Source organism: Geotrypetes seraphini, chromosome 3, assembly GCF_902459505.1.
Source record: "Geotrypetes seraphini chromosome 3, aGeoSer1.1, whole genome shotgun sequence".
Lineage (NCBI taxonomy): Eukaryota > Metazoa > Chordata > Amphibia > Gymnophiona > Dermophiidae > Geotrypetes > Geotrypetes seraphini.
In genome coordinates, this window is record NC_047086.1 from 373,013,175 (window position 1) to 373,028,783 (window position 15,609).

The following is a 15,609-nucleotide window of genomic DNA, read 5'->3' on the forward strand; positions in this document are numbered from 1 at the left end:
ACAATTTTTAACTATTAAACTTATTTGGTCATAATATTTTAATTTCTGATCTATCACTACCCCTAAGATTGTAATGGTTTTTTACCTCTTCCAGAAGGACGTTGTTTAGTTTAATCGAAGTTGTTAATGAGAGTCCTTCCTTCCATGGGAATAGCATTGGTTTTGATTTGGAGATATTTAGGGACAGCATATTTTCACTCATCCAATTGCTAATCTGTTCAAGTTTAGAGGTTATTGTTGTTATGTCATATGGATTTTCTGTGTTTAGCGGGTACAAGAGCTGGATGTCGTCTGCATAGGCATACACTGAAAATCCAATTGATTGGCTTAATGTCATTAATGATGCCAAGAAAATGTTGAAAAGGAGGGGAGAGAAAATCGAGTCCTTGGGAATTCCAAAAGTAGTAAAGGAAGTGGAGGATGAATTTTTGAAAGTCACTATTGATGAGCGATCTGTAAAGTACAAACGGAATCAGTTAAGGACAGTATCGGAAATACCAATTGAAGCTAGTCTATTAAGTAGGAGAGAATGGTCGATGGTATTGAAAGCTGAGGCTAGATCAAGGGAAATGAGGAGTACTGCCTTATGGTGATCCAGAAAGTAGAGTATAGTAGTTGAGTGTTCAGTCGAGTGGTGCGTTCTGAAACCTATCTGATTTGGGTGAAGTGTTTGTGTTTTTTCGATGTAGTCTGTTATTTGATTAAAGACTACTTTTTTGGTCAGCTTAGAAATGAAAGGTTGGCTATGGGTTGATAATTTGTTTCATCAGCCAGAGAAGCAGAACAGTTCTTTATGATAGGTCGAATAATTGATTTTTTCTACGCTTTTGGCATCAGGCTTGTGGATAGACTGTTCGCGATAAGTTTGTGAATGATTGGACCAAAAATGGGAAAGAGACGTTTGATTGTAGATGGGTCCTTTTATGTGGGATCATTTTCACTTTTGGGAGCTTCTTAGTTAGCCTGTTAGATCCTTTCAAAAACTGCTCCCATAAAAACTATTTTGATCACAGCACAGCAAATAAGACACAGCCCATAGGAACTGAATGGGCTATGTCACATTTGCTGCACAGGAATCATTACTGTGGCTTTGTAAAAGGGGCCTTTTGTGAGGCAATTACAACATTTTTACCCTAAAATAAGTGAAAAATCATTTACCATAGGAAAAGTCCAACCAAAACTGATCTGAAATGCTAAGCAACTTTTTAATTAAATCTTATATACCCTCTCTCAATCATCCAGCTATAACTGTGTTCCACAATACCTGATATCCTGGATCACCGATTTTCGGTCTCTCTTCCTGCCCCAAACCTTAAGAGAGCTTACAAGAAGGATGACGAATTCTCCATTTTTCATTCCAACAGTGGCCATCTCACCATCAGGGCTGTAGGCAGCACAGCTTGCAGCATACCCTACAGTGACTTTGTTCAGCATTTTCTGTATAAAAACCAAATGTTTTCTGAACATTTCAGATGACAATTTCATTTATTGGGATTTATTAACTACTTTTACAAAGTGATTCACCCAAGTTTAAATAAAACTTACAATGTTGTTAACAGCATAACAATAGTAAAATGACCAAGTAAAAACATATATACAATAAGGTGTGTTTTAACTAAGGTGTGCGAACCAAATTAATGTGCACTAAATGCTAAGGCACCCATTATATTCTATGGGCACCTTAGAATTTAGCATGCGCTAATCATTTAGCATGTGCTAAATCGGTTAAAAGCACTTAAAGGACCCCTAAATTAGGTAAACTCAAAATCAGCAAATTGAAACCTAATAATAGGACTACCATGAAACAGTATCAAAAATGTACACATTTAACAGCACTGAAATTCAAATAACAGAGATATACTACAATGTCAGCATAATACCTACGAAACATCTAATAAGCACGCATTAGAACATTTAGAAATCATAGATGTATAGATGGAACAGGGCAGGATTAATTTGTCAAGGGCCCCTAGGCACCCAAGTACACTGGGCCCCCAGCCCCGCCCCACCCTGCGCCCAGGCGGAAACAGGAAACTGCGTCAGAGGGAAGCTTTGGGCAAGCAGCACCGCTTGCACAATTACAGTTCCCGTTGCCTTTCTTACTCGCGTTGCTTGCTTGTCTTACTTTCCGTCGATGGGGTGGGGGGACTGCGTTGTGGGAGGGCACGTTGCCGATTGGGATGGGACCCGCGTTGCCAATCGGGGGGGGAGGGGGGAGGGGGGAGTGGCCCCGCATTGCCGATTGATTTCGGAGGGGCCCATCACCGTTTGGAAAAAACAATGTTGATGCCCTCCTTCATCGGGCCCCCCTGACAATTTCAGGCCCTAGGCATGTGCCTACTTGGCCTATTGGTTAATCCTGCCCTGGATGGAAACAAAATGGGTGGTACAGAATCCAACATATATGATGTGTCTTTGATATGAAGTTTTAACCTGAACACCTTATATCCATTCGTGGATGGTGGGAGGGGCTTGTATCTGAGGTTTTTTCCATCCTTGACATATTGTGCTTTTGGCTTCCACTTTGAATTGCACAAGTTATTTTTTAAAGATTATTTTAAATTGTAATTTATGTTTCAAGTGTTTTATGTAGTTGTTTTTATTCTGCTTTTAATCTCTTTTTAACAGTCTTACCCAAGGCTTGTCTGCCGCCGCACAGCGGCGGCTCATTGTGGACTCTGCCTCCTGATCCCGGTACATGCTACTTAAATTCAGGCTCCTTGCGGTGCATACCTAAGGAGCGCGCTTAAGGAGCAGGTCCTGCTCCTTAGTGCACTCCTTTGTGTGCGACTGCTGGACGCCAGGGAAAATTCTGCGATTCTATTAAGTAAGTCTTTTAAAATCATCTTCTTACTTACGGTGTCAGCTTCACTCTTTTTTTTACACTTTTATCCAGCTCATTTTAATCTAAAACACTGTTTGATTAATTCTAATAGCGTTTTAAAAATGGATATTCTCCCCTCAAACATTCCTGTTGTTTGTGGGCATCAACCATGTAAGCCAGATAGAAGTTTTGCCCCTTTTCGACCTACGGAACGTCTAGATATTTCTTTGGTACCTCATCAAATAGTCTCCCTCAACACAAACATGACCTCATTAGACCCAGTGATCAATCAAATCAAAATAGGCTTAATTAATATCCGCTCTCTCAAAACCAAATATCACCTACTCAAAGATTTAATTGTCCAATATTCTTATGACGTATTATGTTTAACTGAAACATGGCTTACTGAAGGGGAAGAAGCTTATCTTTCTTATACCTGTCCCCCTGGATTCTCTTTACTCTACAACCATCACCGCCTTAAACGTGGAGGAGGGTTAGCAGTTATTTTTCGTGATTCGAAAGCATTAGGCACTGAATATTCCCCAGCTAACTCTTCAATCAAATTCTTACAATTCACTATTCAGATCAGATCAAAGTTAGACACGCTTCTCCTCACTCAACTACAATCACTTCTGTTTGATTTTGGTTCTTCCTTTGATTCTTGGTGATTTTAATATTCATTTTGACGAACCTAGCAATATTTACACTAAATAAATTTTTTCTTACATTAACCAGCTTGATTTATGTCCAATATTAACAGTCCCAACGCATCAAGCAGGACATACAGTTGATATGGTCTTAATTCCTTCTTCTGCAACTCGCAATTATCTGACAGGATCCCAGTTCTGTGGTCAGATCATTACTTAGTCCCTATAACACACATAACTTCATCTAGCAAAGTGCATGTAATTCCTCATACCTTTAAGTATAGAGATTTTAACAATCAATCCTCAAACTCAATTACTTCAGCTTTTAAACTAAATCTTTCAGACCTAAAAGCCAGCTCTTTGGACAATCTCCTATCCCAATGGAATTTATCCACAAAGCTTCTATTAGATGAATTAGCACCGACTCAAAGAAGATTCATTTCAGCACGAAAACAATCGAATGCCTGGTTTACGGTAGAACTTGTCCTTATTAAAAAAACAGCTTCGATCTTTAGAATGTAGGTGGAGAAAAGATAAGACCCAGATCAACCTTGAAAAATATAAAGAGCATTCTAATTTATATAAAGTAAAAATAAATCAGGCAAAAATGAAATACTACTCAGGTCTAATTTTGAAAGCTAAAAACATCTCTGCGCTTTACTCTATTTTAAAATCAGTTACCAAAAAACAAGATCAAATAATTAATACCCTCCCCATTACCCAGGAACTTGCAACCTATTTTATAGACAAGGTTGATAATATTAGGAAAAATCTCACTATGAATCTGCATTCCATACTAGATCAGGACCAAACCGATCCAAGATTATCATTATCTTCAAAATGCTCACAATTTAATCTACCAAATCTTATGGAGATTGAATCCCTTATAAAAATCATTAATACCAAGTGCTCTCAAGCTGATTCAATCCCCCTTTCATTCTTAAGCGCTATTTTGTAATTTTCGGTCCTTTCATCCTTACGTTAATTAATGAACGTCTTCAAAAAAGTGTAATGCCCAAAGCATGGAAGGAAACAGTTATTCGTCCCATTATCAAGGATCAGCAAATTAGTTCTGAGGCAAAATCCAATTATAGGCCAATTGCAAATATCCCCTTCTTGACAAAGTTGACTGGGAAGGTGGTATTTAATCAAGTATCTGAGTTCATAGAAAAAAATGAACATCTTACATCCAAACCAAACAGGTTTTAGACAGCATCACTACTGAACATTCGTTGATTGGCATGTCCAATTCCATACTTTACTTTTTGGATCATCATACATCTGTCCTTTTGATCTCTATTGATCTCTCATTGGCGTTTGACACAATTGATCATAACCTTCTTATAGACAGATTACAGTCGATAGGCATTACAGATCAGGTTTTTCTTTGGTTTAAATCTTGCTTTGAAAATCGTTCCTCGATTATGTCTTTCAACAATACAACTTCCGAAAGTTTTTCAATAACATACGGTATTCCACAAGGGTCCATTCTTTCACTACTTTTGTTTATTTTTCTTTCACTGCTTATGACCCTCTGCCAAGCCATTGGCTTTACTGTATTCACTTACGCAGATGATATTCAGCTCTTACATCCACTTGATCCTACTAACTCTCTTGAAACAATAGCAATCAGTAGGAAACTTGAGAAAACTATTAAAATGATGATATTGCCTGTGGTTTGTTATCAAATGATACCAGTTTTTTTTCAGGGTCCTTTTATAAAAAGTGAAATGGTATTCTTACAAAATTTGTTTGGCTGGGTAAAATGCTTAGAATTGCCTTAGTATCTTTACAAAAACCAATTGCGGAGGGTGGGGTAAATTTTCCAAACTTTTATAGGTATCATCAAGCCTATATTTTACGCCAGGGTATGTATTGGGTCCTCCCAGAGCTTATGGAAAATATCCCAGATTGGTTGTATTTGGAATGACAACTCATGTTTTCTATAAACTTATCTCATGTTCTCAGTGTTAAGATGCCTAGGAAATATAAAGAGAACAGAATATTGATGGATACATGGAAAACATTGTGTTATGTCAGCAATTTAACTCCAAACCCAATACACAAATCAACAAATCAATCTTTATGGCTAAACTCCAAGATTCAAATTGGCGGTAATCGTATGGAAGCATTGGATTATTGCAGATATACGGACTCTAGGTGATGTTATTTTAAATGGTAAACTGCTTGATTTTTCACAGTTGTAACATAAATATGGTCTAAACAAATCACAAAACTTTAAATGGTTGCAGCTGAAGCAGGCTATTCAGAAGGGGTTTCCTGAATGGAAAAATCTTAACAATCAGTATAGTCTGGAATTCTTATGCTTTCAGGCGGATTTCTTGGGACACCAGGCCGCACAGTGGTATAAATTGATATCTGGATTTATGAATAAAAAATCAAAGACTGGTCTTAGATATATTTGGAGCATTGAGATTAAGCATCAAATTTCTGCATCTCAATGGCCACGAATTTGGTCTTGGAGAATGAGATGTACAGTGTCTGCATCTATGAGACAAACTTGGTTCTTTTTGTTACATAGAGCATTTTGGACCCCAGTTAGATTACAAAAGTTGGATAGCTCTAAGTCTAATAGATGCTGGCATTGTAATCTGGAAGCAGGGACTTTAGATCATTTAATATTCTATTGTCCCTGTATCATGGCCTTTTGGAAATCAATTTGGTCTCAAATTAATTGTTTACTAGAAAACCATGTAGCTCTATCATATGATACAATTCTATTTGGGACGTCAATGAGAATAAAAAGTCAAATTTCATCAAGCAATAATAAATTTTTATTGATAATGACAGGAGTCGCCATTCAACCTATCACCAGAAATTGGAAAAATTACACTAGACTTAATTACACTTTCTGGTGGAATTCGTTGTGTCATATGTACAAAATGGAAAGAACAATTGCCATACAAAAAGGGAATTATAATAATTTGTAAAAAATTTGGGGGCCATTGATAACTTATTGTAATGATTAGACGTCTTTTTACACTGAAAGTATAATTATAATTATGGGAAAGGGGGTGGTATATAGTTAAATCAAAGGTTTAATCAATATTTATGAATATAACACATGTATGATTTTTTTTAATTACAATATTTGTGAGAAGGGTGGGTGAGGGAGGGAGATAATTTATGTATTTAAGATGATAATAGAAAGAATTTCAATTGATGTGTATGATTCAATTGATGTAATATTGTGTACTTGATGTAAGATGAAAAAATGAATAAAGAATTGGAAAAAAAAATAGGAAACTTGAGAAGATTCACCAGTGGCTCAATGCTAACAGATTAGCCCTTCATGTTAATAAATCAAACGTCATGTTCTTTCCCTGGAAAGGCAGTTCTAAATTTATTTTTCCAATCTCTATTAAGGGTACCACTTTACAGTTGATAAGTAACATCAACATTTTAGGGGTTATCTTCGATGATAAACTAACCTATCATAATCACATTAGTAATATTGTTAAATCCACCTTTTACAGACTTCGTCAAATCTGTTCAGTATCTAAATTTCTATGTCCAAAATCTCTTAACATTCTGATTCACTTCTTGGTTATTTCCAAAATTGATTATTGCAATGCCCTACTCACGGGAATAGTACAAAATGAAATTAGATGTTTACAGATCATTCAAAATGCTTTAATTAAACTTATAATGAAAGCTAAGAAATTTGATCACGTCACTCCCCTTCTTAAGAAAGCGCACTGGCTCCCAGTCACGCATCGTATACAATATAAATTAAGTCTGCTTACCTTCACATCTCTGTTATATAAAACTCCAGCTTTCATTTACAAATCATTGATTCCCTATACCCCAACCAGATTACTGAGGTCTAATGATCAACATTTATTAGTTATTCCCTCACTTAAAATTATTAATACAGGGCGGCATTCTATTTTTTCTGTTACGGCTCCTCAAACATGGAACGCCCTTCCCATTTACTTAAGAGGAGAAAACAAGCTCAGGGTAAAAGGAAGGTGTTGTCCCTGAGTATTTTTACACATTGTAAAAAAAAACCAAGGACTAAAAAAACAAGCTGGAAGGGATGAATGGCTAAAAATAAAAAAAAAAACCTGCATATGGTCCTTCAGGACTGCAGGGGTAGTATCAGTTGAAGTGAATTAGGCATGTAAGCAGTTTAAAAATAAGGTATGATTAGGTTATTGATTAGGGGGGGGATAAATTCTGATATAGATTTTAACAGAATATTAAGTGTTGTATCTGAGTTTAAAATGTTATATATGCTGTTACACTTATTGTAAGTTTTTAAAAATTAATAAAGAATTTATAAAAATAAGGTATTGACAGAGCCTAATTCATCTAAACCAAGGGTAGGCAATTCCAGTCCTCAAGAGCCAGAGCCAGGTCAGGTTTTCAGGATATCCACAATAAATATGCATGAGATAGATTTGCATCTCAAGGAGGCAGTGCATGCAAATTCATTGTGGATATCTCGAAAACCTGACTTGGCTCCGGCTCTCGAGGACCGGAATTGCCTACCCCTGGTCTAGACAAGCCATCTAAAAAAGTAATATCAGAGCGCCCTCTAATGGTGAAAGCAAATTAAGCATGTATTAAAAAGGCAATGATTATAAGAGATCTAACAAATATGTGTTTTAGATAAAATGAATATTGCTAAGTTAACCAACAGAAATATGAAATGAATACCATATACATGTATATTCTGGATAAATCAAAAGCAGAATGAAATAAATATAGAAAAAATCTTCTCAAAAGAACAACTTGAAATGAACTAGAAAACCTTATTGACCATAATTATTTATTTAAAAATTTATATCCCACCTATCTATTCTTTAGAAGAGAATAAGTGGGGTTGAGGAGGGAAGAAAAAGTGGGAGGGGGGAGATGGCAAGGGAAAGGAACGAGAGGAAGAAAAGGGGAAGAAGGAAAGGGGAGAAGAGGATTGGAAAGTGTAACATATAGGATATAATGGGAGGGGGAGAGGGGAGGAAGGAAGGGGAAAGGGGACAGGGAAAAGGAAAACAAAGGAAAAGGAAGGGGATAAGGAAATAACCAAAACGGAAAAAGGAGGGAGAAAGTGTGTATCTTTATGGGGGAGGTTTGTTGGGAGTTAAAGGGGAACCAGTATTTATGGATTACTGATTAAACTTCAAAAAGGTGCACCCCCATCCCCATATGTCCCATTCCCCCAACCTCCCAATTCCCTTCTCCTATTTATTTATTTCCCCACATATACCTAAATGGATTATAAAAAGCAAACATAATTATACAATACACAAAAAACAGCATAAAACATAATAAAACAAAACAATATACAAACAACATATCCATTATTCCTTCATTCCTTCAGTCACTGCTTCTTAACTACCTAAAAAGCTACTATTCAAATAGATGTTTTTAATATTTTTTTAAAACTCAAAATGATGTTATTCATTCTCAGTTGTCCAACCAGATTATTCCAAACTTTCACACTTGCCAACAAAATAGCTGTAGTTCTGGTACTAGAATACTTTACATGCTGTAACTCATCAACAGATAAGTGCATCATATTCTCTGATCTTAAGGATCAACGGGGCTGATGTAATGTCACAGCAAGTGAAAGATACCACAGTATCCCTCGGTGAATTGCTTGAAAGATCATGCCCATCCCGTCCCTTCTCTTTTCTTCCCCTCTCCCCCACAACCTAATTTAACCCTTTCAAAAGAATAGATATTCCATTTTTAAATTATTATAGTTAACTAGTGTTTAAGCCCATTACATTAACGGGTGCTAGTAAAGCCTCCTTCCCTCACATGTCCCCTATTTTCAGCCCCAGCTCCAAACCCATTTTTACCCCCCTCCCCCCACGGTCCAACAGCAACTCTTCCCTGCTCCCCCGGTCCCTCTTCCCTGCTTCCCCGGTCAGCAGCACCTCTTCCCTGCTTCCCCGGCCAGCAGCATCTCTTCCCTGCTCCTCCGGTTCCTCTTCCCTGCTTCCCCGGTCAGCACCTCTTCCCTGCTCCTCCCGTCAGCAGCACCCCTTATCTGCTCCCCTGGTCCAGCATGTAGCCTTGTGAGCATCGCGGCCAGCTTTTGCGAACCTTGCAGGTCGCTCTGCACTTCAGTAGCACGTTCCCTCTGACGCGATCACGTACGTCAGAGGAAATGTTCTACTGAGGTGCTGTGTGGCCTGCAAAGTTTGGTACAGCCGGTCGCGATCCTCAAGGAAACAGCGACCGACCCTCTGCTGCACTTTGGGGAGAGTCTTCAGCGGCTTGAAGCCCTTCTTCTAGCAGCCGCCGCCAGCGCCGCTCCGCACCGCATCAAGCCGCCGAATACGGCCACGGAGGGCAATCGGGGCGGCCAAGACACAGGCAGGGAGAGTTGGTGAGTGAGGGCGGGAGGAGGGGAGTGGCCATAGTGTTCCCTGCTGCTGCGTTCTAAAATAGAATCTGGCCAGGGATCAGAAAACACGGCGGCAGGGAACACGAACCCTAAGTGCGCATGCACGCTTAGGGTTTTATTATATAGGATAGGGTTTTATAGTTCATTTCAAGCTGTTCTTTTAAGAAGATTGTTTGTTCCTATATTTATTTCATTGTGTTCATCCAGAATAAGACCGCAAAATCACTTCCTTGCACACATATATATCAAAATATTGTTTTATGCCATGCCTCAAAACGTCAAAGACGCCAAAAACGGCATGACGTCAATGAAATTCACCTAACCAGAAGATCCCAAAAAAATTTTGACGTTTTTTACGTCGCACCGGCATCCACTCAGCCGGCAATTTAAAGAGCTCAGCGTCGGGTGTCACCGGCGTCATTTTCATGAGTCTGTATGCTGAGGGAATTTTCGTTTCCGTAAGTCTGCTGTAGTTTTCAACACTTAAAATTAAAGTTTGTTAACTGAATTCTGTGCAAATATCTGAGTTTTGCTTAAATGCATTTTTAACATCTTTTACAGGCACTGTCCACGTTCCCCTGATGAAGCCACTCCAGGTGAAACGGTGGCCCCGTAGGGATTAAAGCAGTGCATACATCTTCCAAAGATAAGTGTTCAAGTTTAAATAGAGGCACTTTGGTTATCACCCTCATGATATTTGTGGCGAAAAAAAGATGTTATGACATCTATATTTAAAAGCTATTTAAATAATTTATTAAAAGTATAAAATCTTTTCTATAAAAAGTTTAAAAAACTAAAAAAGTACTTATATATGCCATTTTTTGCCAATGATTGAGAGTTCCGACCGATATAAGTTTTCGGCAATTGTTGCCTGATTCTTCGGTCTCTGAGGCATGGCATAAAACAATATTTTGATATATATGTGTGCAAGGAAGTGATTTTGCAGTCTTATTGGTTATTACACACTTCTCTAGTATTTGATTTGTGGGGTTCATCCAGAATACACATTTATATCATATTTATTTCATAGTTTTGCTGGTTAGCTTTTATCCAAAACACATTTTTTATTGGATCTCTTATAATTATTGCATTTTTAAACTGCTTACATGCTTCATTTTCTAGATGAATATGAGGCTCCAATGTGTTGATCATTTTATTGTCACATACAGCCAGTGGGGAAACTGTACAACTTTGGAGGGAGGTGAAGGCATCTTGACTGGTAAGTTGAATACTGTCAGCATTAAACTACGTCTCATCCCCATCACAGTTGGCACGGTGATGAATTCATAACCAGCATTTAAACATGAGTGACCCAGGCCTACATAGAGTCATGGGTGAGACTCTGGTCACCTTGTTGGACAGACTGGATGGACTGCAAGGATCTTTTTCTGCCTTCATTGACTTTGTTACTGTGTTTTCCATACATTTTAACTGCATACATGCCTAATTCACTTCCACCACTAGAGGGCATTCTAATATTATTTTTATAGTCGGCTCTAGATCAGTGGTTCCCAACCCTGTCCTGGAGGAACACCAGGCCAATTGGGTTTCCAGGCTAGCCCTAATGAATATGCATGAAGCAAATTTGCATGCCTATCACTTCCATCATATGCAAATCTCTCTCATGCATATTCATTAGGGCTAGCCTGAAAACCCGATTGTCCTGGTGTTCCTCCAGGACAGGGTTGGGAATCACTGCTCTAGATGAATACTAGGCACCATACTGCACTGAATGCTGTTGGACTGAAGAAGCAGTGACTGGTATGTGGATTTTAAAAGCTGAATTATCCCTTTTCGCTTTCTTTTTGATCCCTCTTGTGTCTTTTTTCATATTTAGATGCAAGTTCTCCTGACAACCTTAGCATAGACCAGGAGTAGGGAACTCCGGTCCTCGAGAGCCATATTCCAGTCGGATTTTCAGGATTTCCCCAATGAATATGCATGAGATCTATTTGCAAGCACTGCGTTCAATGCATATTCATTGGGGAAATCCTGAAAACTTGACTGGAATACGGCTCTCAAGAACCGGAGTTCCCTACCCCTGGCAAAGACATTTATTCACTATCAGGTTCTGCTGGAGAAGGACCGAGATTGTCTGGCAAAGTTACACGAGAAAATGGAGTAGATTCTGCGCCGTTCACGGAGGAGGGTGTTTATGAGCAACTTGAAAAACTGAAGGTGGACAAAGCGATGGGACCAGACGGGATCCATCCCAGGATACTAAGGGAGCTCAGAGAGGTTCTGGCGAGTCCTATTAAAGACTTGTTCAACAAATCTCTGGAGACGGGAGTGATTCCTGGGGATTGGAGGAGAGCGGATGTGGTCCCTATTCATAAAAGTGGTCACAGGGATGAAGCAGGAAACTACAGGCCGGTGAGCCTCACTTCAGTTGTTGGAAAAATAATGGAAGTGTTGCTGAAAGAAAGGATAGTGTATTTCCTTGAATCTAATGGGTTACAGGATCCGAGGCAACATGGCTTTACAAAAGGTAAATCGTGCCAAACGAACCTGATTGAATTTTTTGATTGGGTGACCAGAGAGCTGGATCGAGGACATATGCTAGATGTAATTTACTTGGATTTCAGCAAAGCCTTTGATACAGTTCCTCATAGGAGGCTGTTGAACAAACTTGAAGGGCTGAAGTTAGGACCCAAAGTGGTGAACTGGGTCAGAAACTGGCTGTCGGACAGACGCCAGAGGGTGGTGGTTAATGGAAGTCACTTGAAGGAAGGAAAGGTGGAGTCCCTCAGGGTTCGGTGCTGGGGCCAATCCTGTTCAATATGTATGTAAGTGACATTGCTGAAGGGTTAGAAGGAAAAGTGTGCCTTTTTGCAGATGATACCAAGATTTGTAACAGAGTAGACACCGAAGAGGGAGTGGAAAATATGAAAAAGGATCTGCAAAAGTTAGAGGAATGGTCTAATGCCTGGCAACTAAAATTCAATGCAAAGAAATGCAGAGTAATGCATTTGGGGATTAATAATAGGAAGGAACCGTATATGCTGGGAGGAGAGAAGCTGATATGCACGGACAGGGAGAGGGACCTTGGGGTGATAGTGTCCGAAGATCTAAAGGCGAAAAAACAGTGTGACAAGGCAGTGGCTGCTGCCAGAAGGATTCTGGGCTGTATAAAGAGAGGCGTAGTCAGTAGAAGGAAGAAGGTGTTGATGCCCCTGTACAGGTCATTGGTGAGGCCCCACTTGGAGTATTGTGTTCAGTTTTGGAGACCGTATCTGGCGAAAGACGTAAGAAGACTTGAGGTGGTCCAGAGGAGGGCGAAGAAAATGATAGGAGGCTTGCGCCAGAAGACGTATGAGGAGAGACTGGAAGCCCTGAATATGTATACCCTAGAGGAAAGGAGAGACAGGGGAGATATGATTCAGACGTTCAAATACTTAAAGGGTATTAACGTAGAACAAAATCTTTTCCAGAGAAAGGAAAATGGTAAAACCAGAGGACATAATTTGAGGTTGAGGGGTGGTAGATTCAGGGGCAATGTTAGGAAATTCTACTTTACGGAGAGGGTGGTGGATGCCTGGAATGCGCTCCCGAGAGAGGGGGTGGAGAGTAAAACTGTGACTGAGTTCAAAGAAGCGTGGGATGAACACAGAAGATTTAGAATCAGAAAATAATATTAAAGATTGAACTAGGCCAGTTACTGGGCAGACTTGTACGGTCTGCGTCTGTGTATGGCTGTTTGGAGGAGGATGGGCAGGGGAGGGCTTCAATGGCTGGGAGGGTGTAGATGGGCTGGAGTAAGTCTTAACAGAGATTTCGGCAGTTGGAACCCAAGCACAGTACCGGGTAAAGCTTTGGATTCTCGCCCAGAAATAGCTAAGAAGAAAAAAAAAAAAAAAAATTTTAAATTGAATCAGGTTGGGCAGACTGGATGGACCATTCGGGTCTTTATCTGCCGTCATCTAGTATGTTACTATGTTACTATGCTTATGTATGACAACTATTACTTTTGTATGGCTTTTTATCTTGGGAGGGCATCGCTCAATTGATGTAAAAAAAACTTTATAAATATCATAGACTCACAATATATTTTCATGTAAATCATTTGGTATAAGTTCTGATTTTTCTTTTGGTAATTGTCTATTCAAACTCATATGTCCTTTCTTTAAATACATAGTCTTTATACACAACTTGGACAGACATGTTGTTGTGTTGATCAGGTTTTCTATTCTGCCTTTACCTATTCAGTTCAAGGTCAGATTACATTACAAGAGGTTGGGTCAGTTACCCAGGAAGTTATAATGGACAGTTTGACACAGATATTCAATAGAGTTGCTAGTACAGGTAGATCAGAACAGTTATTAATACAGTTAGATCAGTTACAAATACATAGTTACAAGTTCAAGTAGGTCATGGTTTGCTCATTGTTATGTCCCAGAAGTTGCATTAGACAGTTTAGAAATGTGCTTTTTTAGAGCTAATTTGGGGGCGTGGCTTGACCGACATGGCGACCGGACGCGCTGAGTGAGAGCTCTCTGGGACGGCAGGATAAATCGTTGTTAAAACTTCTCTACCCAGCTTTTTCAAATATCGCTAGAAAATTTTAAGCTGCTATACCAATCTAGCATGTCGCTTTCCAAAAGCAGTAAAGGAGAACAGTCGCCATCGGCCACTCCCAGTGGAAAGCGGCCTAAGCACGAGGCTCCTTCGCCGGAAAAACAACCACCGAAAACTGTGGACTCGCAGCTTGAATTGCTTCTCACGGAAATGCGTGCATTTAAAAACATCATGAACAAACAAGTGGAAGAATCACAATTAATTCGTGTTGAGATTGAAGCCCTGAACTCACAATTCACCGACGCTAGACACCGACTTGATGCGCTTGAGCATTTCCAAACAGCACATGCTCAAAATGTCTCCCTCATCCCCAAACATGACCGGGACCTGGCGACTTTAAAAGCAGATCTGGAAGACTTTGCGAACCGAAGCCGTCGGAATAACATTAGAATCCTTGGGATTCCAGAATCAGCGGAAGGATCTGACACCATTGCATTTTTAACAAAGTTAATACCCTCTCTGCTTGGAATTCAATTTGAAGTACCGTTTGAGCTGGAGAGGGCGCATCGAGTTCCTTCAAAGATCAATCCGGCTCAAAAACAGCCCCGTCCTATTGTGGCTAAAGTCCTCCGGTACCCACAAGTGTTACAAATCCTGACAGCTGGAAAAGAAAGGAAGCAGATTCTCTATCAGGGAAAGAAAATTCTCCTAGTGCTGGATCTGGCTAAATCAACGGCTGCCCGAAGGAAAGTTTTTCTACAACAAAGGCAGGATCTGAAAGATATTGGAGCCAGGTTTGGCCTCTTGTACCCGGCCAAAATGCTGATCACGCATCATAATAAGACCACCACTTATCTTGATCCAGAAGAGCTGCAACGGTATATAGACTCTGTTAAAATGCAATGACCCTGTTCTGTTACATCATATTGTATATGGTATAGCTGTGGCTGTGTAGGAAGTATTTTCTGATATGCTGTTATCTAAATTCATTCCTGCCGCCCTTTGGGAGCTTTATTCGGTGCGTTGGTTTGCCTTAGGAAGTTTCAGGCTCTCCCATTATCATCTTTGTTTGATATAATGTCATCTTTCTGGCGCTGTTGGCCTTTTTTCCAGATGACATTTTGGTTTGTCAGTCAGTTCCAAAGGTTTATATGTTCCTTGTTTCAGATAGTACCTCTATGCTCTGGTATTGCTCATTTGATTTTTCTTAAGGATTTTCTATGTGTCTATTATATGATGCT

At 39.5% G+C, this 15,609-nt stretch overlaps 1 protein-coding gene across 2 annotated transcripts in view; it reads right to left on the reverse strand.

Moving 5' to 3' along the window:
• EML6 (EMAP like 6) overlaps positions 1–15,609 on the reverse strand; it is a 523,485-nt gene that overhangs the window by 14,308 nt on the left and 493,568 nt on the right. For both annotated transcript variants that reach the window (XM_033938328.1, XM_033938329.1), the window contains one exon: positions 1,265–1,437. In XM_033938328.1, the coding sequence (XP_033794219.1) occupies positions 1,265–1,437 (173 nt within the window). The remainder of the gene's footprint in view (positions 1–1,264; positions 1,438–15,609) is intronic.